General features: G+C 61.0%; 5 protein-coding genes across 6 annotated transcripts; 4 read left to right on the top strand and 1 right to left on the bottom strand.

Annotated features, from left to right (window-relative positions):
- The first annotated feature begins 58 nt into the window (after window positions 1–58).
- On the top strand, window positions 59–310 carry LOC134050982 (coiled-coil domain-containing protein 157-like). Its single transcript, XM_062504449.1, has one exon. It carries the CDS (start codon window positions 59–61, stop codon window positions 308–310), a length of 252 nt encoding a protein of 83 aa, XP_062360433.1.
- Window positions 311–2,046: 1,736 nt separating this feature from the next.
- On the top strand, window positions 2,047–6,369 carry LOC134050980 (coiled-coil domain-containing protein 157-like). The gene is given in 10 exon segments (XM_062504445.1): window positions 2,047–2,129; window positions 2,131–2,323; window positions 2,325–3,000; window positions 3,302–3,379; window positions 4,097–4,287; window positions 4,393–4,560; window positions 5,048–5,216; window positions 5,601–5,740; window positions 6,004–6,065; window positions 6,142–6,369. Coding segments are annotated over 10 exon segments (1,959 nt in total). The 3' UTR covers window positions 6,341–6,369.
- Window positions 6,370–6,831: 462 nt separating this feature from the next.
- RNF215 (ring finger protein 215) lies at window positions 6,832–11,029 on the bottom strand. 2 transcript variants are annotated; one of them, XM_062504448.1, is made up of 10 exons: window positions 10,754–11,029; window positions 9,957–10,088; window positions 9,570–9,641; window positions 9,407–9,492; window positions 8,704–8,758; window positions 8,254–8,358; window positions 8,047–8,163; window positions 7,827–7,964; window positions 7,601–7,703; window positions 6,832–7,487 (listed from the first exon to the last, which is right to left on the bottom strand). In XM_062504448.1, exons 1-10 carry the CDS (start codon window positions 11,027–11,029, stop codon window positions 7,465–7,467), a joined length of 1,107 nt encoding a protein of 368 aa, XP_062360432.1. In that variant the 3' UTR covers window positions 6,832–7,464. The 2 variants fall into 2 exon arrangements, with proteins under 2 accessions (XP_062360432.1, XP_062360430.1); XM_062504446.1 differs by lacking the exon at window positions 6,832–7,487 and having other exon boundaries at window positions 7,555–7,703.
- A 3,218-nt stretch (window positions 11,030–14,247) lies between these two features.
- SEC14L2 (SEC14 like lipid binding 2) lies at window positions 14,248–18,916 on the top strand. The gene is made up of 12 exons (XM_062504378.1): window positions 14,248–14,301; window positions 16,278–16,353; window positions 16,438–16,481; window positions 16,623–16,682; window positions 16,784–16,972; window positions 17,554–17,649; window positions 17,798–17,858; window positions 17,935–18,018; window positions 18,143–18,249; window positions 18,325–18,464; window positions 18,547–18,716; window positions 18,786–18,916. The coding sequence occupies exons 1-12, from the start codon at window positions 14,248–14,250 to the stop codon at window positions 18,914–18,916; spliced, it is 1,212 nt and encodes a 403-aa protein (XP_062360362.1).
- A 689-nt stretch (window positions 18,917–19,605) lies between these two features.
- MTFP1 (mitochondrial fission process 1) lies at window positions 19,606–21,515 on the top strand. Its single transcript, XM_062504647.1, has 4 exons — window positions 19,606–19,671; window positions 20,655–20,782; window positions 20,855–21,078; window positions 21,440–21,515. The coding sequence occupies exons 1-4, from the start codon at window positions 19,620–19,622 to the stop codon at window positions 21,513–21,515; spliced, it is 480 nt and encodes a 159-aa protein (XP_062360631.1). The 5' UTR covers window positions 19,606–19,619.
- Window positions 21,516–22,294: the final 779 nt, after the last annotated feature.

Genomic DNA, 22,294 nt, shown 5'->3' on the forward strand with positions numbered 1-22,294 from the left:
GGTGGCCCCATTGTTCCCAGGCCGTGTCCCCCCGTCCCGTCACGTCCCACCCCGCACCATGGCGCACCTCCTGGGCCACCGCGGGTGCATGGAGAGCCTGCGGGCCGACCTGCGGGACCTGCAGGCCGCCATCGCCGATGTGTGCTCTCGGGCCGGCGCTGTACGCTTCCCCTCCTGGAAGTTCCCCGACAAGGTGTCCTGCGACCTGGACATATCGGTGCTGCTGCAGCGCTACAGGCACAGCGACAGCGACCCCGAGTTCAGCCAGCACGCACACGTGGTGCTGCTGGAGCTGGTCATAGACAGGTGAGAGGCCCCATGCACCCCAGAGCGGCTCCTGCCCTGCGGGGGAAGGGAAGCTGTGTGTCTAACACGCTGAATTTATCTAAGTTTTGGGCACCTCGGCACAGAAATAACTTAAAGCTGTTACAGAGTGTCCAAGTGAAGGCTGGGATGGTGGTGAAAGGCTGAGGGTGAGGGCTCTTGGGCTGTTCAGCGCTAACAGACAAGAGACTGAGGTCAGACCGCGTCTGGGCTGCAGCTCCTCCCAGGGAACACCTCTGATCTCTGACTAGGGATGGGAGTCAAAGGAATGGCTGGAGCTGTGCGAGGGAGGTTTAGGCTGGATACCAGGAAAATGTTCTTCCTAAAGAGGGTGCTGGGCACTGAACAGGTTCCCCAGGGAATGATCACAGAATCAGTTAGGTTTGAAAAGACCTTGGAGATCATCAGATCCAATTTGTGACATAACACCACCTTATCAATTAAACCACGGCACCAAATGCCACATCACGGCCCCAAGGCTGCCAGAGCTCCAGGAGCCTTTGGACAATGCTCTCAGGCACAGGGTGGGATTGTTGGGGTGTTTGTGCAGGGCCAGGAGTTGGACTGGATAATCCCGGGATCCCTTCCAGCTCAGGATATCCCATGATTTTAGGAAGTCTTTTGGATGCTTTGTTGCCCAAGTATTTTCATGGTGAACACCTTGGCCTCATGCCCTGCTGAGCTTTAAAATCCAGCTCCTTTCCCTGCTTAGAGCTCCCAGCACAAAGTGGCCGTGAAAAAGCAGAGCCAGACATGCTCCACCCAGGAGCTGAGGTGGAGCAGATGGGACAGGCTTGTTAAACTGCCTCCTAAAACCTTGGAAACACTTAGGCACAGCTGTATCGATAGCCCTGGAAGGCCAAAGCTTCTTTTGAAGTCTAGGTGAAATAAATACAGCTCTTGTTTGAAACATGAGCCTTTCCCACTGAGCTGTTGGCCCTAAAGGTTAAGGTTTGTAGCAGCATAGGTGCCCCAAATCTTTAGGGGGAACTTAATCACAGCTTCTTAGAAGTGGCTGCTCCATGAAGTGATCCATGCCTGAGGAGCCCCGGGAGCACCAAATCCAACCTTCCTGCATCACACGGGGTTTTGTCTAGGTGAAGGGAGGGAGCTGACCTCGCTGGCCCAGCTCCCATTCCTGGCTGCCTTGCTCCAAGCCGTGTTTTCCCATCGGGACAGGCTGCTGCTGCTGCTGCAGAGCTTCACCGGGTACGCAGAGACGGTGCTGAGCAGGCAGGCGGTGCCACCAGCCCGGGGCCTGGGACCCTGCATGTCTGCGGGGCTCACGGCCAGGACCTTCTGGAGCACCATGCTGAAACTCGGGGCCTTCTGCCAGCAGCTCCGGGACGAGGTGGGACATTTGGGGACGTCCCATGAGCTGAGTCACTCCCCTCCCCCCAGGATTTGGATCGTGGTCCTTCTCTACACCCTGTGGCCACACCAGATGGGTGTGCACCCTTTGAGTGCTGGCCCCTGTGTCACACATCTGCCCCCTCCCAGCCTGAGTCCCTTCCCTGCACCCCACCCCTCCCAGCTGTGCCACTGCATCCATCCTGCTCCAGGCTCTTGATATGAGTGAGCTGGGCTGCCTCTAGAGCTTGGAAAATATTCTGCTGCCAAAATGCTGCAGCTCTGCTGATCCCGCTGTGGATCTGAGCTGCCTCAAGACAGTGAAATAATGGGTGGTAAAAACATCTTTTCCTGCATTTTATTTTCCCCAAAATGATCTTTCTCATGAAAAAGTCTCACAACAATCCATGTGGCAAAACCAGGAGGCAGTGCAGGGGGTGGAAAAGAAGGGATGGCAGGGAGTTGGGGACTAGGTTTTGCTGCTGAGGTTTGCCCTTGGTCACTGTCCCTTGGCTGCATTGCTGTCCTACCTCCACGCCTGATTTAGGCTTTTATGGGTCATTTCCACTTTGGTCTGGGCTCTGGTTTCATTCTGTGCTCTCTCCCTCAGGAGAAGGATTGCAGGTGGGAGATCCCCACACAGCAATCCCACTCCACCCTCTGCTCCCCAGGCCAGGAAATATCAGAAGGAGCACCTGAAATGCTTCTTGCCAGATGTTTCAGAGTCAGGACCTGCCCCAGAGGGTGCCCAGTCCACTTCTGTGTGCCTGTGTCCGAGTGTCCATGTGCTGGGCAGCTCAGGCAGCTCCCAGCCCAGGGCTGGCTCCAGCCGGGCTCAGAGCACCCGTAGTGTCTCCACACAGACCCTGGAGTCACCCCTGGGCTCCTGTGACACCTGCTCCAGTGCCCAGGCCAGCCTTCGTGAGGTGGGCAGAGCCATCACCAGCATCTGCCAGAGCCAGAACATCCCTTCGGCTCTCAGCAAATTCCAGGAGGCACTGGAGGACAGCGCAGGGAGAAGGAACCTCTCTGCAACAGACATGAGCTACTGGGCCACAGAGCAGAGCAAGGACCTCTCCCGGATCAACAAACACCTCCAGGGGCTGCTGCAGCACGTGAACCCTGTGAAGGCTGAGCTGGAAGAGATGGGCAAACAGAAGAAGAAGCTGCAGAAACAGGTTGAGGATTTTTACAGGAAGCTGCAGGCAGAGAAGGACACCCAAGCAGAGCAGCAGAGGAAGGCTGAGCAGAGCCTGAAAACCAAGGAAAAGGAGCATTCCGAGGCTGTGGCCAGGCTGGAACGGGACAAGGATGACCTCCGGAGAGGTACAGAGCTGTGTGCAGCATCCCCTCCCAGGCCCGGGGGCATTTTCAGGAGAACAGTGTCCCTGAGCAAATTTTGGCTCCACCACAACCAGCAGGGTGTTTTGTAGGTGCTGGGGGATTTTCCCTGCTGTGAGGCTAATCCTGGGCAGTGACAGCTGGTTATCTGTGTCCTAACACTGCCTCCTCCTCGGTAGCACAACATGATCACTGGATGAAAACACTTTGGTGTGGCTGTTTGCTGCCCCTTGGTTTAGTGTTTTTTGAGGAACTGATTAATGAGGGTTTTTTTGTGCTGGTTTAGGAGCTGCTTTGCTGGACGAGCGACTCTCAGCCCTGAAGGAGGAGCTGGCAGCAAAGCAGGTGGCTGTGCAGGAGCTGGGTAAGGGGCTTGTCCAGGGGCTCACCCATCACACATCCCCCTAACCCCAGTGTTTCAAACCCTGTAGCCCCTACCACCCCCACACTGGGCTGTAGAGCTTGTGGGGATGGGCAGAGGATGGACCTCCTTCACAGCAGCACCCCAACATCATCCAGTGCCAGAGTGGGCTGATGTTGGTGGAGGTTTGTGGGGCTCACAGGCCTCCTGTCAGACCTGCCTCCCTTTGGCCTGTGGAGGGCATGGGGTGCCCCTGAACCACAAAATCATGGACTGGTTTGGATGGGCAGGGACATTAAAGCCCATCCCATTCCACCCACTGCCATGGGCAAGGACACCTTCCACCATCCCAGGCTGCTCCAAGCCCTGTCCAGCCTGGCCTTGGACACTTCTAGGGATCCTACGGCAGCCACAGCTGCTCGGGGCACCCTGTGCTAGGGCCTCCCCACTCTCACAGGGAATAATCTTTTCCTCCTATCTCATCTAACCCTGCCCTCTGGCAGTGGGAAGCCATTCCCCCTTGTTTTGTTACTCCAGGCCCTTGTCCCAAGTCCCTCTCCAGCTCTTTTGGAGCCCCTCTAGGCACTGGAAAAGGTTCTTAAGTTCTCTCTGGAGCCTTCTATTCTCCAGGCTGAACATCCCCACCTCTCTCATCACCTACATGGTACTCCAGCTTCTCACCCCTGCCCAGCCTGGGCCATGGTGGCTATGTCTTCCCAGAGCTCTCCAAGACCACCTTGCTGGAGGAGATGAGGACCACAATGGTGGCCCGGAGCCAGGTGCTGGAGTTGGAGGAGAAGGTGCAGGTGCTCACAGGCCAGAGGGACAGCCTGGACCGGAAGCTGAGTGCCACCAGCATGCAGCTGGAGAAGGAGAAGGTCCGTGTGGAGAGCATGTCCCGGCACGAGGAGGTACGGCTGGCTCTGGAGTGCTGGGAATGGCTGAGCTGCTGCCCGGTCTCCGGGCTGTGGGGAATGGGTGCCACAGGCCCACACAGGCTCACCCCCCCACCACAGTCCCTGCAGGCTAAGCAAAGGACCCTGCTCCAGCAGCTGGACAGCCTGGACCAGGAGCGTGAGGAGCTGCAGGCCGGCCTGGCAGAGGCTGAGGAGGACAAGGCCCGGCTGGCAGAGCAGCTGGAGCAGAGCCAGGAGCAGAGTGGGAAACAGCTCCAGGCACAGCAGGTGAGCACTGGTACCCAGGTGTGGGACACAGCCTGTGCCACAGGGCTGTCAGGAGCCACACACTGCCTTGTCCCACAACCACAGCCAGAATTTTCCCACGAGGGATGCTCTGGGGCTTAGGGTGACATTGCCACATGGCCATGCCCTCATGGGATTGTTGGGGAAGAGCCTTCCCCCTCCACCCTGTGCCGGACAAGTCTCTGGGTGAGTCAGGGCAGGGAGGAGCAGCAAGAAGGGACATCTTGAGGTGCTTCCACATCTCCAGTGTTCTGTTATTGGACACCTGGACACGCTCCATACTTCATGGCTGGTGCTCCTGCTTCCAGTACACACAGGGATCTCACAGCTAAAACCCTGCATATTGTCACTGTCCACTCTTCCCACTATCATAGGATGATCCTTATCATCAGGGAAGGGTGGGAGCTTTCCATGGGGGGCTGAGTCCTCACTCTTGCAAACTTCATCTCCTCCCTGCTGTGCCATGCAGGAGCTGCTGGACACGCTGCAGCAGGAAAAGCTGGCACTGGAGCGATCCATCCTGGACCTGCAAGCAAACACATCCCGGCTGGAGAAAGAGGCACAGGAGCTGAGGGAGCGGGAAAGGCTCTTGGTGTTCTTCCCTGATCTCCATGTCCCCACTGAGATGCAGTTTGAGAGTAAGGGAGCAGATGGCAGCACAGTGGGTTTGTGCCTTGGGGTCTCCAGAGCTCCCAGGGCATCCTGCTTGCCCCAGACACTCCGTTTGTCCCACTGATAATCCAGGAAGGGCTGAGAGCCCGTGCAAAGCTGTGACCATCCCAACATGCTTCCCTGCATGGGTGCTGTGCATCCCACATCTGCGCCAGGATATACAGCAGGACCAGGACATGGCAGATCTTCCTTTGCCCACAGGGCTTGGGGTCCCAGCTGCCACTTCCTAGGCTGTGTCAGTGCTCCCTGCCCAGAGCAGGCTCCTTTCCTTAGGAGGCAGGAGGGGTGCCCACACCTCTGAGCAGGCATGCAGCAGCAGCAGGCTGGGCTCTCTTGCATTTTGTTTACAGGCAGCGGGAACTTGACGGAGGACATGGAGAGTCAGCTCCAGGCCAACAACATCCGGATCGAGGTGCTGGAACGGGAGAACGTACAGCTCGAGGCTCTGCTTGCCAAGGTGAAGGCAGCAGCCGAGCAGGGCGTGCTCAAGGTGAGCTGGGTGCCACAGGGGTGGGTGCTGTGTACCCCAAAACCACCCCATGGCGCCCAGACATTGTCTGGGGTCCCCAGGAGAGCCAGCCCCAGGCTCCTCATGCTGCTGGGAGGTTACTCTGGTTTAACTGGTGTTGCCCGAGGCTGATTCCAGCTCCTTTCCATCACTGTGGCTATTGTGCCACCAGCTGAGGTGGCCAAGGGATGTGGCTGGAGCTAAAGCTCGTTGGGGGAAATTTCACCTCCTCTTCCCTTCCCCAGCTTGTCCCACAGGCCCAGCTGGGGTCCCAGCTCCACAGGGAGGCCAGCATGCAGGACACTGGGTGAGTAGGAACCCAAAGGGGCTGGGGCTGGGTTCCCTGCTCTTCCTCCCCTTTAACTGCTCACACCCTGCAGAAGGTTCAGCAGCAGAAGCAGCAGGGCCAGCCCAGGGATGCTGGGATGCACTGACAAGGCCTGGCATGGAGCTCCCAACAGTCAGCAGTGCAAACAACTCCGGGCAGAGTCCATGTTCCAGGCCAAACCCTGCCTAACGCTCCAAGTGCGATGTCTGGGGCTTGGCCTCCCCTCACACCACACCAGGGCTCACCGCAAATAAACACCATCAGTCTGAATTTCCTTAAAGGGAAGTTGTGTTCCACCAGCAGCCACCTGCCCTGCCCAGGGGACCTCGTTACTGGTTCTTTGTGCATCAGGAAGGCGAATTCCCTCAGGAAACTTGGGCTCTGCCTTGTTCCCTGGGGAGCTGCTCCAGGGACATTCTTGGGCTCTGGAGCTCAGTCACCCATGGCTACGCTGTTGCTGGAGTCCCCAGAAAAGCCCTGGGGCTGAAGCCAGGGCACAGCGTGTATGCTAGCTCCTGCTAACAACCATTCTTAAGAGGAGACTGGGATGTGGCCACACTTGGAAGAGGAAAGCAGAGCTGCCCTTAGCCCACCAGCACAGCCACAACCTGGGAAAGTCCTCCCTCCATGACCACCCTGAGGGGCTAGGAACCACTGAGTCACTTGCACAGGCTAGCCCTGACCTCTGAACTGCCTCCCCAGCACTGTGAGCCCCATGCAAGCCCCACACAAACCACACAGCCAGTCCTTGCTCCATGTTTAATAGGGATGGACGCATGCCACGTTGCAGCTTGTGGGGCAGAATCTGGGCAAGGCCCATGGCTTGTCCCCAGTCACTGTGCTGGGTGAGCCAAGGACTGTGTTGGCTCTGCAGCCAACTCGTGCCATCCTTTCTAATAACTTACTATAAATAAAGCATCTGACCCCTGCCCTCCCACGGTGAGGCCATGAGTCTCCCCACAGCCCTGGCAGGTCTGTCACCCACCTCCCAGAGGGGCTGGCACCACAGCCAGGCTCTGCCTACCCTACCATGGCCACCAGCAAATAGACAAAAAAACCCAAGACTTAGAAAAATTGCTGTGAGCAGGGCAAGAGCACAGCAGGACCAGGGCTCTCCCTGCCCCAGCCCCCATCCCCTTACACCCATAGGTGCCCCAAATCTTCTCTCCCCAACACTGCCCATCTGGATCCCCCACCCCTCTACTCAGACCTGGCAGGAGAGCCCCGAGTCCTTCCCTCTCTGAAATCTGGGCACTGTGAGGGCAAAGCCACGCCAACCCTGCTCCAGCAGCAAGCACAGCTTGCCGGGCACCCCCTGCCCCCCTCCCTGTCCCTGGAGCAGCCGTGGGTCTGTCCCTGCAGTGTGTCCTCGGGCCAGCTAGCTGTCCGTGCAGCAGTTCCCTGCAAGAGAGGACAGAGAGCCTTGGCACAGGGAGCCTGGCAGGCTCCAGGTCCTTCCCAGCCTGTGCTTCAGGGTCAGCGGGGGCTCGGCTGGGTGCCAGGGTGGTTCTCACCAAGGATGTTGTGCTTGCAGAGAGGGCAGGTCTGCTGCAGCAGGAGCCAGGGATCCACACAGTCCCGGTGGAACTCATGGGAGCAGGGCAGCACCCGCAGCCACTGCCAGCAGGGAAGCGAGGGTACATGTGAGCACAGCTGGGTGCCAGCAGGGACACAGCCCAGACCCTGGCAGGGACACCCTGGCCAGCAACCGGAGGCTCGGCCCAGTTCACCCAGTCCCACCTGGCTCTTGTGGAACTGGTCCAAGCAGACAGCACAGCTGTCAATCTCGCAGGCCTGGGACCGGGGTGGCTTCCCGGGATTGTACCGTCGGGTTTTCAATGCCAACAGCCGCCGCCGGATGTGCTGCTTCAGGTCCAGCTGCGGGGACGGAGCCGAGGGTCAGAGCCCACCCCACAACCCCCCAGCATGGCGCACAGCGGAGACATTCCCACATTCCCACCTCGGCATCCCGCTCTGACAGGTCCTGCCGCGACTGGCGCTGGGCCTGCACCATGACTCCGGTGCAGAGCAGCAGGGCAATCAGCAGGATGGTGTTCCACAGCTGCTGCAGGTACTTCTGTGGGGACAGCGTGGTGGGGACGGGAGCTGGAGACCCGGCCCCACTCCCAACCCTGCTCCTGGCCCCACCCGAACCCCAGCACCGTACCTGGACCTGTGAGCTGCTCTCCCCAGGGCAGATGACCCCCTGCCACTCCCCATAGAGGCCCCCTCGGGACAGGCCGCAGGTGGACCACAGTGTGAGGGTCACTCCCTGCAAGGCAGGACATGGCGTTGCTGATGGCCGCAGCACTGATGTCCAGTAACGTGAGCACACGTCCCAGGAGGAGGAACACTGCTGCTGCCAGCTGCCCTGTTCCCATGGGTTCCCTTCCCTTCCCTTCCCTTCCCTTCCCTTCCCTTCCCTTCCCTTCCCTTCCCTTCCCTTCCCTTCCCTTCCCTTCCCTTCCCTTTTCCCTTTTCCCTTTTCCCTTTTCCCTTTTCCCTTTTCCATTCCCTCCTCCCTACAGCTGCTTCTCATGGATCAGGGAAGTTTGACTGGGCACAGTCATGCCCTGCTCTCCCACTGAATGAGGAACAGGAGGACAGACAGACATACCAGGTTCTCCAGCAGAACTGCCTGGTATGTGATCTTCGCCGTAGCCCGGAGCCCACTGTGAGCAAAGAGAAAAGCGTCAATTCCATGGACACAGCAGGATCCAGGCACAGCTCCCCAGTGCCCAGGAGCACCCCCTCCCCACAGAGATGGGCAGTGACTGAGGGGGACCAGAGGAACACGCGCAGGAGGTGACAGCAAGATACTTCCTTCCCAGCTGTGCCCAGCCCTCAGTGACCCTGCACAGGGCTCTTCTTCCCAACCTCATGCCTCAGTTTCCCCATGTTTCACCATGGCAGCAATCCCAATGTCCCACATGTCAGGAGGACTGACTGCTGCTGGCAGTGAGAACAAGCACCCACAGAGGTTGTGGGGATGCTGGTGTCATGATGAGAACCAACCGGTCTGGATAATTTCTGGAGTCCTAAAGCTATTGGCTTGATGCCACTGTCACACCTGCCACCACATGGGGACCTGTGAAAGGGCTCCAGCCCTGGGGGAGAGTTGGATCTGACCCAGATCTCCCCTGGAAACGCATCTCAGCCCCAGCTGTCCCTGGCATGGTGCAACACCACCCCAGCAAACATGATGGGCTGAGTGAGAGACCCCCAGGGTGGTCCCTGGGTGTCACGGCCTGCTGGGGGACAAGGCAAGGACAAGGTAGTGACAAGGTAGGGTCCAGCTCCTCCCACATCCCAGCCCGTACCGCAGCAGTGCTCCCAGCAGCCTGGTGACATTGTCTGAGGACTGGATGATGATGACGGGCTTGGCGAGCAGTTGGGACACATCCAGCTGCACCAGGAGGGAAGGAAGCGCAGCCATCAGTGGGGCACAATCCCCACCTGGCCCCGCTGCCAACACTGTCCTACCTCACGGATGGCGTTCTGGTTCAGTGCCAGGATAAGCAGGGCGGAGGCCCCCAGCACCAGGGCTCGTTTCATCTGCAGGGGCAGTGGGGACACGATCAGGGGACAGCACTGCTGTGTCCCCAACAAGCTCCTGTCCTGCTGCAAGAGGCACTCAAGAACTCCTTGCCACTCCTTGCCAGGGTGAAGGGTCACAAGGGACCCAAGAGGAGTCAGAAGCTGTCAGAGACCCCCTGGCCACCAAGCACAGACCAGGACCCCCCCGGATCTGGCCAGGAGACACCCCAGGTGACAACCCTGCAGGTTTGTGACCTGCAAACACCACAGCAGCCCTCAGACCAGGCAGGGAACGGGGCCAGGCAGAGGGGGCAGGGTCAGACAGAGGGTCACCTTGGTGACAACAGCAGTGGTGAAAGATTCCTCCTTGGCACCCCTGGGGCCCTCGGCTGGCTCCTCAGTGCCCACAGGCACCACCCCAATCCAGCTGTCGGCAGCACCCAGGTCCGGCTCCACGTCGCCCACCTGGGGACATGGCAAGGAAAGTCAGAGCTGGGATGGACCCCAAGGTTCAGAGCACCTCCAAAGCACCCCCATGCCCCCAGGGGTCCTACGGAACTGGGAACTGTGTGGGGACAGGGACAGCAGCTGGGGTAACACAGGGAACACGGCCTGGCCCCCACTGCCTCTATGCCCCTTCCTGCACCTCCTCTCTGCTGCTGGCCACACCGAGCAGCACACTGCCCTGCTCAGTTCCCTAGTGTCTCTGGCCTCCCCACCAATCCCCCAGTGTCTCCCAGTGCCCTTCAGTTCCCACTCCTCTCCTACCTCATTCCTTTCCCAATGCCCAAGGACTGACCCCAGCAGCCCCTGGACCACAGTGCCCACCAACCCCCCCTCCCTTCCACACCGACCACTGCCCTGCCAATGCCCACCGGTCTCTTAATGTCTTCCAGTTCCCACTGCTTCTCCCTCATCACTGCCACCCACTACCCACGTCCCCAGCTTCATACCCAGTAGCCACTCAATATCTCCCACTGCCCCCCAGTCCCCACTGTTCCCCTGCCTCCCTTACTGACCCCTGCCCCGCCCAATACATCCCATGCCTTCCAGTTCCCACTTCTCCCCTCCCAATCTCTCGCCAGTGCCAACACCACCCCCAGCCCCACTCCCCGTTTCCCCGCTCTCACCAGTACCAGGCGGCCTTGGATCTCCATCTGCTCCCGCTCCCCCCGCGGGCCCCCCCGGCCCGGCCCGGCCCGGCCGCCCCCCGCTCCCAGCACGGCCCCGCGCAGCGTGTACGAGCCACCGGGCACCGCGGCCGCGCTGCCGGCCCCATCCCCGTCCGGCCCCGCCGCCCTGGGCCCCGACACGGCCACCTCGACCCGCGCGGGGGTCGCGGGCCCCGACCCGGCCCGGCCGAGCGCCAGCAACGGAGCGAGCAGGGCCGCCCGCACCGCCGCCATGGCTGCGCGCCCCGCGCCCCGCAGCGCCCCCTGCCGCCCGGGAGGACCCGCCGCGTCACCCACCGCCCGCAGGGGGCGCCCGAGAGCCCGGACCGGGACTGGGATCGGAATGGGGACCGGGACGGGGATCGGGACAAGGATCAGGATGGGGACTGGGATCGGCATGGGGATCGGGACGGGGATTGGGACAAGGGTCAGGATGTGGACTGGGACAGGGATTGGGACAAGGATTGGGATAAAGACAGGAAGAGGGATAGGGATGGGGTCATGGACCAGGATCAGAATGGGGACTTGGACAGGGATCAGGACAAGGATCAGGATAAAGACAGAGAGAGGAGATGGGATGGGATGGGATGGGATGGGATGGGATGGGATGGGATGGGATGGGATGGGATGGGATGGGATGGGATGGGATGGGATGGGATGGGAATCAGGACAACGGTTAGGATAAAGACAGGGACAGGAACCAGTGCTGGGACAGGGACAAGGACAGGGATAGGGGCAGGGGGAATGGAGATGGGGATGCATATCAACATGAGAACAGAGAGCAGGAGAGGTACAGTGACAGGGAGCAGGGACCAAGACTGAGACAGGTACAATGACCATGACCAAGATGGACACTGGGGCAGAGCAGGGACAAAGAAGGTGATGGGGACAGGGACCAGGATGGGGACCAGGAAAAGGACAGGGACCAGGAGAGGGACAGGGACAGGGAATGGGGACCAGGATGGAGACTGAGACAGGGACAAGGGCTGAGACTGGGATGGGAAGCAGCACTGGGACAGGGATGGGGCAGGGACAAGGACAAGACCAGGGTGGGAACAGAAGCAGGAACCAGGTGGAAAACAGAAACAAGGAGAAGCACTAGAAGAATAACAGCTAGTGGGACCAACACAGGGACAAAGTCCAGGACCAGGAGGAGGGTGAGAAACAGGAGAGAAACAGGGGCAGGGCCTGGGAGTGGGAGCAGGACAGGGACAAGGTCTGGGAGCACAATGGGTACTGGCAGCAGCAGCAGGACAGGGTTGGATGCAGGGACCAGGAAACCAGCTGTGACCAGGAGAGTGACAGGGACAGGAACAGGCATGGGGACACAGATATGATGTCCACCACATCCCTATGCATGGTTACAGGGACACATGGGGACACAGGGACATGTGTGCTCTGGGGGAAGAGGGACATGGGCGCACCCCCCACCACAAGGTGACATGGGTACACCTGACTGACACTTGAGTACCTCAAAACCCAACTGGCCCCTGCACTGGACACCCCTCAACACCACCAGCCTGGTGGTTGCCAGGCAGCGTCCAGTGCCACATCCTGGCCCCTGGGTGCCCCATCCTGGCCCCACTCCGGCCACGTGTGCCCAGCACATGTGCCTCCAGGGGATTTGCTGACTGGATTAGCTGCGGCATGGTCCCAGGTTGACCTGCTTTTGGCAGGGGCCATGCCGGGGACTAGACTTGGGGCTGTGGGACCCAGTTCCCATGTCTGCAGGGTGCTGTGGGACAGCTCTGGGTGTGTCCCGGTGTCCCTCGTGTCCCCATCCATGTTGTAAGTGTGGGGGTGTAATCACAGGGTGGGCACAGTCCCTCCTCCCACAGCTGCAGCCAGAGCCGGTTTAACCACATGGTGAAACATCCCGATTGCAACGGGTCTGGTTGTGCCATAAACAACAGCCAGGAGCATGGCTGGCTCGGGAACCAGCCTGGAAGGGTGAAGACAGATGTGGGGGACTGTGTGGATTCAGGGGGGGGACACCAAAATGGGGCCTAGGGGTGCGTGCTGCCAGAGCTGCCCCACAGAGGGGACACATAAGGGGTGTGAAATGGCTCCGTGGAACATCCATAGGTTCATGGGATATGGATGGCTTCCAGGACATCTGCACCTCCAGGGGACACTTCCACAGTACATGGATGGCTCCATGGGACAGCTATGGGTCCCACTTCCAAGGGACACACATGGCTCCATGGCACATAAATGGCTCCTTTGGACATGTACAGATGAGACAAGATGGCTCTGTGGGACATCCACAACCTCCATGGCACATAAATGGCTCCTTTGGACATGTACAGATGAGACAAGATGGCTCTGTGGGACATCCACAACCTCCAGGGACATGTATGGTTTCATGGGATGCTTTCATGAGTTATCCATGGACATGTATAGCTTCACAGGACACCCATGGGACAGCTTATGGGACAAGTATGGTTCCATAGAACATGCAGAGCTCTCTGAGACAACCATGTGTCCATGGGGGACATGGGGCTCTGTGGGACATCCATGGCTCCACGGGACACACACCAGCTCCACAGGCATCCTGCTCCTGATCCCCATGTTCCAATCACTGCACCTAAGCCCTCAATCTATCCCTGTCCTCAGTCTGTTCCTCAATTGCCACCTCCCATCCCTGTCCCTGTTCCTTCCACCTGGCACCATGCCCCAGTCCCTGCCCCCTCCACTCTCACCCTGTCCCACTTTCAATGTCTGTTTCCACCTCTGTCCCCTGTCCCCACCTTGCATTCCTGTCAGTGTCCTCATCCCTGTCCCATCGCCCTGACATCTGCCCCATATCACCATCTCCCACCCCATGGCCACATCTACCTTCACACCCCAATGTCCTCCCACATCCCCTCTACCCCACTGTGTCCCCCAAACTCTCCTAGGGCCCCCCACCCTCCTAGCCCCCAGAGCACCTTACACTCATCTCTCACTTGCCCCCCCGAATCCCTATGTTCCCCATGCCCCCCAAGGCCCTCTGCATCACCATACTCCCTGTTCCCCATGCACCCCTACCCCACATGTCCCCTATAGACCCAAAATCCCCCTTGCCCCCATTATCCCCTACACCCCCACCCAAGTCTCTCATACCCCCAAGGCCCTCTATGCCCCCATATCTCCAGAACCCACATGTTCCCCATACCCCCTAAGCCTCCACATGTTCCCCAGATTCTCATGTCTCCCATACCCCCCATATCACTTATAGCCCCCACACTCCTCTATAGCCCCCGTGTCCCTCTGTGCCCCCACGCCCCTCGCACCCTCCATCCCCGATCCCGCGGCGGCAGCGGGCGCTGACCGGGCGGGCAGGGGTCGGGCAGGGTCCAAGGCCGCGGGGGTGGGCGGGGGCCGGGCCGGGCGGGTCCGGGGGCGGTCCCGGGGAGGTGCTCGGAGCCATCCCGGCCGCCGGGGCCGTGCAGAGGCGCCCGCAGCGCACCATGAGCGGCCGCGTCGGGGACCTGAGCCCGCGGCAGGCGGAGGTGCTGGCCCAGGTGAGCCGGGCCGGAGGGACTGGGGGACTGCGGGGGGACCGGGGCCAGGGCCGGGCTGCCCTCCCCGATGTGCGCCCGCGTCCGCCGCGGGACCGGTATCACCCGCACCCCAAACCCACCGGCAGCATTTCTGCTTCCGGCCCCGGGGGACTCCACAGCCCCCCTCCTCACCCCAAACACACCGGCATCAGCCCCGCTCCCGGCCCTGGGGAGCTCCCGCCGCTTCCTCCAGCCTCCCCATCCCGGACTCCAAACCCACCGGCATCACCCCCGCTCCGGGGTCCGGAGGGCTCCGCACCCCAGACATACCGGCTTCACCCCAGTTCCTGGCCCCGGGGACGTCCTGTCGCCTTCAGCCTCCTAAATACGGCCCCGGGAGGCTCCCACTGCCTCCATCCCTCATCCCGGATCCCAGACACACGGGCCGAGCACCACTGTGGCACTGCCCACAGGGCAGGACCGTCCTGGGCGGGTCCTGGGGGTCCCGCTGGCTGGACCATCCTGCTGCTGGGCCCCCATCCTGCCCGGGACTCGGGGACCTCCTGCCTCACTGCAGTGCCCTTGGCACGGCGGTCTTCTGCCGCCTCCATCCTACCCTGGACCCCAAGCCCACGGGCTGAGCCCCCCGTGGTGCTGCCCACCAAGGAAGGACCATCCCGGATGTCCCACGAGACTGGGCACCGCCGAGCCCCGTATTCTTCCACCCTTCCCGTGGGACTGGCAAACTTCGCTCCCGGGCGGGATTGCGGGCCCGGGGACACCCGGAACCCGTGATTGTTACCCACCACGGCCACCTCCGCTAGCCCTTCGTGTTTGGGTGCCAGCCCTTATCGGGGTTCAGTGTACCCCAACCACGAGGGCACCCTCGTGCATTTATCTTATCGCTGCCTTCCAGACCCAGCCAAATTCCACAAGCGGGCGATGACCCCGCCGGGTGCTAGCACGGGGGGCAGGGGCAGGCGTGGGGCGCAGAGCCCAAACCGTGCCCGGTGCCAGCCGTGCCCTAGGCGGGCGAAGAAGGCAAGTGGCCGAACCCGTTTGTCCACCGGCTTTGGCCCAGGGTGAAGGAGCTAATCCCGGGTTTAATTACCCCTAAATTCAGCGGGAGATAAGCTAATCAGGCTCATTAAGGGGAGGGCCTCGGCTGGTACTGAGATTTGAGCCATAGCCTGGTTGGGGTGAGCGGGACCACAAGGAGAGTGACCCTAGGTCCCCCAAACCTCCTAGTCCTGCACCCCAACATCCACCTGCCTGTGCTGAGGGGGGTGGTACCCACTGGGGGTCCACACAGTGACCAGCTCCCTCCCAAAGGATGCCACTGGTGGGGACTGGTCTGCTTGGTCCCTCCCTGAGGGGACCCCAAATCCCCCAGTCCTGCATCCCAACACCCTCCTGCTTGTGTCATGGGGCTGTGACCCACTGGAGTGTCACTGAAACAGGGGGACATGTGGTGATCCGCTGGCAACTGGCTTCATCCTAAGGGTGAGGATGGTGGGGCCCAGTCTGCCTGGTGCCTGCAGGACTCCCTACGAGTGTCCCCAGCTTTCCCAGACCCCCTAGTCCTGCACCCTGACACTCTCCTGCCTGTGCCAGGGGGGCTGTGACCCATTGGAGCAGGGGTACACACAGTGACTGCCTTCATCCATCCCAAAGGATCCCCCTGGAGGGGACTGGTTAATCCAATCCCTGTGAGACACCCCGGGAGGAGCGGGGTGGTGACAGCCCACACTCACACAAGGACTTGGGGACACCCAGAGCATGGCAGGTGCCCTGGGAACATTCCCCTGCCAGGTGACTGATGATCCTGGCTGCATGTGGGGCAGGGAGGGATGCTGGATGACCCTTTACTCCTGGGAATGTCCCGGTCCTGGTTGGCATGTTTTTGGGAGGACAAGGAAGGGACAAACCTCCAGCCTTGAGGTTTTTGGGGAGGATCAGGGATCTCTTAATCAACTGTCCCTCGTTTGTACCTGCAGTTCCGGGAGAAGCTGCAGGACGTGCTGCCCTCCCTACCATCCCAGGACGACTATTTCCTCCTGAAATGGCTCCGAGGTAACCCCCAAGTGGGGGACAGCCTTGGCGGGATGGGAACCCCCCTGGGGCTCTCAGGGGGCTGAGCTCTCTGCTCTCTTGCAGCACGCTCCTTCGACCTGCCCAAGGCAGAGGCGATGCTCCGCAAGGTGAGAGGGGCACCCTGCTGTGCTGGGACATACCTGGCATGGGACCCCCTGCCATGGGCCACCAACACCAGCAAGGGGGACCCACCCGTGGGGTTCACCTTGTTCCAAATCTCACCCTGGTCCACTCTGCCCCCGCTGCAGCACATCGAGGTCCGCAAGCACATGGACGCCGACAACATCATTGCCTGGGAGCCACCTGAGGTGAGTGTCCCTGGCCTCCCGGGGGTGGTCATGGAGGGGACCATCCCCCTGAGTCCCCTGGGGTGTGTGTGAGGTGCCCTGAGCCCCCCGTGCTCCCGCAGGTGATTCGGAAGTACATGTCCGGCGGGATGTGTGGCTACGACCGGGAGGGCAGCCCAGTGTGGTACGAGATCATTGGGCCCATGGATGCCAAGGGGCTCCTGTTCTCTGCCTCCAAGCAGGACCTGATCAAGAACAAGTTTCGGGACTGTGAACTGCTCCGGCGCGAGTGTGAGCAGCAGAGTGAAAAGGTGGGAACCTGCCCACACTCTGCTGGCCCCAACAGGCCTGTGGGACTATGTCCCTGCCAGCTCCCACAGGGGGAGTCTGGTCTCCCCCTACCAGTCATGATCTGCCCCTGTCCTGTCCATTCCCCTCTGTCCATGTCCCTGCCAGCCCCATAAGTCTATGTCCATTCCCACAACTCAAAGTCCTCCCCAGCCCCATATGTCCATCTCTGGTCCAGCCCTACCAGACAATGTCCTTGACAGCCCTGTGTATCTTGCAGGTCCATGTCCTGTCCACTCCCCTCAGCCTGTGTCCCTGCCAGCCCATGTCCTGTCCATCTCCACCACCCAATGTCCTTCCTAGTCCCATATGTCCATCTCTGGTTCATCCACCCACCCCATAACTCTGCATCCTGCCCATACCCACCAGTCCACGTTCCCGCTGTCCCTCAGCCCGTATCCCTGTCCCAGCTCCCATGATGCCCCTTCTCTCCACATCCTCATTTAAGAGGAGGCTCTGGCTGGGGTGACCAGCCTCGTGGGGCCACCCCATCCCTGGACCTCACCGTGGGTCCTGTCTGATCCCCCCCATCCTCCCATCCCAGCTGGGCAAGAAGATTGAGATGGTGATGATGGTGTACGACTGTGAGGGCCTGGGCCTGAAGCACCTCTGGAAGCCAGCTGTGGACACATATGGGGAGGTGAGGGCTCCTGCCCACCCCCCTTCCCACTGGACCACAGGGCTGATCCCTGGGATGATGTAGGAGCAGGTCCCTGCAGTGCCCTGCACCCCCCATTGTTCTGGGTGGGGTCATGGCATGGGTGACTTGATCTCCCCCCATCCTGCAGATCCTGTCCATGTTCGAGGAGAATTACCCCGAGTCCCTCAAGTGCCTCTTTATTGTGAAGGGTGAGTTCAGCCCCAAGGTCCTGCTCCCCTTATCCAGGTGCTGACACCCCCCACTAATGCCCCCCTCTGCCCCCAGCCCCCAAGCTCTTCCCTGTGGCCTACAACCTGGTCAAGCACTTTCTGAGCGAGGACACACGCAAGAAGGTCGTGGTGTTGGGATGTGAGTCCTCACCCTCTCTGGGATGTCCCAAATGGGGGTGACGCATGCCCCCCTCTGCTGTCACCCCACCCAGGGGGGATGTTCCAACTCACAGCCCCCCCAAACCTGCTGTCCTCCCCCCCAGCCAACTGGAAGGAGGTCCTGCAAAAGTACATTGACCCTGCACAGATCCCGGTGGAGTATGGGGGGACGTTGACAGACCCTGATGGGGACCCCAAGTGCTCCAGCAAGGTAGGAGGAGCCCCTGCTGGGTTCTTTAGGGCTCCTGGGCAGTTCCCTCATTCCCACATCCTCTGTCCCTTCCAGATAAATTATGGGGGGGACGTGCCCCAGCATTACTACGTGCGGGATCAGCTGGCGCAGAAGTACGAACACTCAGTCGTGGTCAACCGGGGCTCATCCCACCAGGTCGAGTACGAGATCCTCTTTCCCGGCTGCGTGCTCAGGTGAGCGGCGGCTCTGCGCCGCGCAGAGGGGTGACAGCCACGGTGTCCCCACCCGCCACAGCACCGGCCCTGTGCCCCGTAGGTGGCAGTTCCGCTCCGAGGGCGCTGACATCGGCTTTGGGGTGTACCTGAAAACCAAGGTTGGGGAGCGGCAGCGGGCGAGTGACATGACCGAGGTTCTCCCTAACCAGCGCTACAACGCACACATGGTGCCCGAGGACGGCTCCCTCACCTGCTCCACGCCTGGCATTTGTGAGTGCTGAGCCCTCCCTGGGGTGTCCCTAAGCCCACCGTGTCCCTGACGCTCCTGTCTCCCTGCAGATGTCCTGCGCTTCGACAACACCTACAGCTTCCTCCACTCCAAGAAGGTCAGCTACAGCGTGGAGGTGCTGCTGCCCGACACCGCCTCAGCTCAGCAGATCCAGGGGGAGTCCCCCAGTCACAGCCCCTGAGCCCCCCCGGGCTGCACTGCACCCCCAGGATGGCCCCGCAGGAAGATGGAGCCAGGGCTGAGCCCTGGAGCTGCCGGACTGAGGCGGGGGCCGAGCACCTGCAGCGCCCCCAAACTCTGTGCCTTATGTGGGTCCCACACCCACTGCTGCTGCTGCCTGGGGTGGGGAGTAAAGGGATGGACTGAGCGGGGTCTGCTCCCGTTTGTGGCTCCCCGGACCCAGAACTGCCCCTGCTGCCCCCCTCAACCCCACAACCAGACCAGCTGCCCCCCAGCCCCTGAACTGTCCCCCCTAGTTGCACCCTCAGTCTCATAAGTGCTCCCCCTAGCCCCACAGTTACCCACCCAGTCCTAGACCTGCCCCAGCTGCCCCCAGATCCGTAACTGTTCCCCCAGCCCCATAACTGCCCCCCCAGTCTCACAGTTGCCCTCCCAGCCTCCTGCCTGCCTCTCCAGAGCCGTAACTGCCCCCAGCCCCAAAATTTCCCCCCCCCCAGTCCCAGAGCTTTCCCCGTGACCGCCGGTGACGCAAGGCCGCGGGGTCACGTGCGTGGCCAGGCCCCGCCCCGCCGCCATCCCGCGGCCCCGAGGGGCGGGGCAGAGACGTAACCAGCGAGGCGTGGTCATGCAAATCAGAGTCGCGTGGGCGTGACTTAGTGACGTGTCATGGGGCGGGGCATGCGGCGGGAGCGGTGGTGCGCGCCATGGGGCTGGAGGAGCCCGACCTGTACCGGGACACGTGGGTCCGATACCTGGGTGAGCACCGGGCACCGATACCGGGCACTGACATTGAGGGCCGACCGTGGCAACCGGGAGCTGACACTGAGCGCTTACACCGGGACGTGGGCACGGGCATTGAGCGCTGACACCGGGAAGCGGGCGCTGACATTGAGTACAGAGCACTGACACCGGGTACCGGCGCCGGGAGTGGTGCACTGACGCTCGAACCGGGTCACACGGGCCACCGGGCGCAGGCACGGGGACCTGGGCATTGACATTGGGCGCTGATATCGGGTACCGGCTGCGCAAAGAGCAGTGATACTGGGCACCGGCTCCTGTTTCAGGGTACCGACACCATGAACTGGACATTGACAGTAGTACTAACCTCAGGAGCTGGGCAGGGGTGTTGGACACTGAGCACACCGCTGGACACTGCTACCGGGTACCGATGTCAGGCACCACACCAGGAACCAGGCATCGACACCCAGCACCGCTATAGGAACATGACACCAGACACTGTGGCGGGTGCTGAGCACCAGCACCACAAAACAGGCACTACACTGCCCGAGCTACTGGGCACTGACACCCATCACGGAGTGCACTGGGTCCATGGTACACCCAGCGCCAAGTATTGTGCCCTGCACTAGGCAGTCATACAGGGTTCTGGTACCAGATACCAGCACCACAGTGGGCAGTGGCACAGCACAACACACAGGGCATCAGCACTGCACACCAACACCAGACACCCGTCACTATCACCAAAACCAGTGGCATCATCCAGCAGCTCCAGGAATGAGCACTGGGCATAGACACAGAAAGCAGAAGTGGATGCTGTCACTAGCACTGGGCAGTCACAGACACCAGCACTGGCAGTGGTCACCCCCAGCCCAGCTGTCCTGGTGCCAGTGGGTCCAAGGAGACCCAGGCACTCCAAACACCCCCAGTGCAAGATGTGACATGGGAACATCCTGGAGGGGTGACATGGGGACAGTCAGTCCCTGACCCTACCATCCCCTCAGGTTACGCCAACGAAGTGGGTGAGTCCTTCCGCCCACTGGTGCCAGTGCCGGTGGTGTGGGCCAGCTACGGCGTGGCCACTGCCTACGTGACCGCTGATGCCATCGACAAGGGTCGGAAAGCCGCCACCGTGAGTGCCGCCTCCTCCTCAACCCCCGGCCTCTCTGTCCCTGCCCTTCCACTGATCCTTGTGTCTCCCCAGGCCCACCCCCAGGACCCCACACGTGTGGGGGTGGCCGTGGTGGACACCTTCGTGTGGCAGAGCCTGGCCTCGGTGGCCATCCCCGGCTTCACCATCAACCGGCTCTGCGCTGCCTCACTGGCCCTGCTGGGGTCTCTCACCCGCTGGCCTCTGCCCGTGCGCCGCTGGACCACCACTGCCCTGGGGCTGGCTGCCATCCCCCTCATCATCACCCCCATCGACAGGTAACAGGGACACCCCTGGGGCGGGGGGACAGGTGGGTTCCACTGCCCCATCCCCACAGCCCAGAGGGATGGAGCACATTTGTCTCCTTGGAGACCAGTCCCAGTATGAGCTGGGAGCAGAGGGGGTGACAGGCTGTCTCCACTCCAAAGGGGCTTTGCTGGGGCCCAGCCAGGACATGTCCCTGCCAGGTTGGGGATTATCTGGAGTTGAGCTGGGATTAGCACAGGGAGGCTGTGCTAAACCTGGGTGTTGTGGTGCTGGTGTCTCAGGGAATATTAAGGACAGCCCCACCCATCCCACATCACATCTACTGTCCCAGAAACCCCCCTGGGACCCCACTGACACCCTCTCCTGCCACAGGACTGTGGATTTCCTGATGGATTCCAGCCTCCGCAAGCTTTACAGGACACCAGGAGAGCCCCCAACTTCGCACTGAGCACCGCACTGCATACTCTGGGGAAACTAAGGCATGCTGCTGTGACCCACCTACTGTGACCTTTCACTCTGGTGACCCCCAGAGTGACCACCCTGACCCACACTGGTCCTAATAAACCATTTCAAACATGACCCCTGATGGGTGATCCTGAGATGCCACCATGGCCAGGCCCTGTCCTCTCCTGGGGGAGACATAGATTTGGGTGGCTCCCACTCCCTCAGGGGTCTCCATCTGGGAGAGAGTGTCTCTGTCTGCCCAGAGCAGCCCTGCTGTCCCCACCCTGGAACCACCTCTCCACCTCCACAACCTCATAGGACATCCTGGGACTGTCCCCAAGGAGCTGCCACCATGTCCATGGTCTCCAAGGACACAAAACTGACCCAATCAGGAGCTACCATCTCCAGCAACACGGGCTCCACAACACCTGGAAGCCACAGCCCCAGGTACCTAGGTAGGAACCTGGAGATGTGGCTTGCCCATGTAGGGGCACATCTCCATCCATTTGTGGCTACCAACCAGGAGAAGCTTTAGAGAAAGCAAAACCACTTTTATTGGTGAGAAAGAGGCTCTGGTCCCATCTCGCCTTGTTTCTCCGTCTCCCTGAGGCCCAAGGTCCCCACCACGCTCTGCAGCTCAAGCTGGAAGGGACACCTCTGCCTCGGTGGCCGCTGTGCCTGCCGGGGTCTGCCCAAGTGGCGGGTGGTCAGGGCCAATCCCAGCAGCCCCCCCAGCACAGCAACTACCAGCACAGCACTGCCCACCAGGGCCAGCCCAGCCAG

Source organism: Cinclus cinclus, chromosome 17 (assembly GCF_963662255.1).
Source record: "Cinclus cinclus chromosome 17, bCinCin1.1, whole genome shotgun sequence".
Classification (NCBI taxonomy): Eukaryota; Metazoa; Chordata; class Aves; order Passeriformes; family Cinclidae; genus Cinclus; species Cinclus cinclus.

Coding starts and splice junctions, on each gene's coding strand:
- LOC134050982 (XM_062504449.1), top strand. CDS start 59: ATGGCGCACCTCCTGGGCCACCGCGGGTGCATGGAGAGCCTGCGGGCC.
- RNF215 (XM_062504446.1), bottom strand. CDS start 11,029: ATGGCGGCGGTGCGGGCGGCCCTGCTCGCTCCGTTGCTGGCGCTCGGC. Junction 8,164..8,253: donor AGAGCAGCTCACAGGTCCAG/GTACGGTGCTGG, acceptor CTGTCCCCACAG/AAGTACCTGCAGCAGCTGTG. Junction 7,704..7,826: donor ACCAGTTCCACAAGAGCCAG/GTGGGACTGGGT, acceptor CCCTGCTGGCAG/TGGCTGCGGGTGCTGCCCTG.
- SEC14L2 (XM_062504378.1), top strand. CDS start 14,248: ATGAGCGGCCGCGTCGGGGACCTGAGCCCGCGGCAGGCGGAGGTGCTG. Junction 16,482..16,622: donor CAGAGGCGATGCTCCGCAAG/GTGAGAGGGGCA, acceptor CCCCCGCTGCAG/CACATCGAGGTCCGCAAGCA. Junction 18,717..18,785: donor CTGCTCCACGCCTGGCATTT/GTGAGTGCTGAG, acceptor GTCTCCCTGCAG/ATGTCCTGCGCTTCGACAAC.
- MTFP1 (XM_062504647.1), top strand. CDS start 19,620: ATGGGGCTGGAGGAGCCCGACCTGTACCGGGACACGTGGGTCCGATAC. Junction 19,672..20,654: donor CACGTGGGTCCGATACCTGG/GTGAGCACCGGG, acceptor CCATCCCCTCAG/GTTACGCCAACGAAGTGGGT. Junction 21,079..21,439: donor ATCATCACCCCCATCGACAG/GTAACAGGGACA, acceptor CTCCTGCCACAG/GACTGTGGATTTCCTGATGG.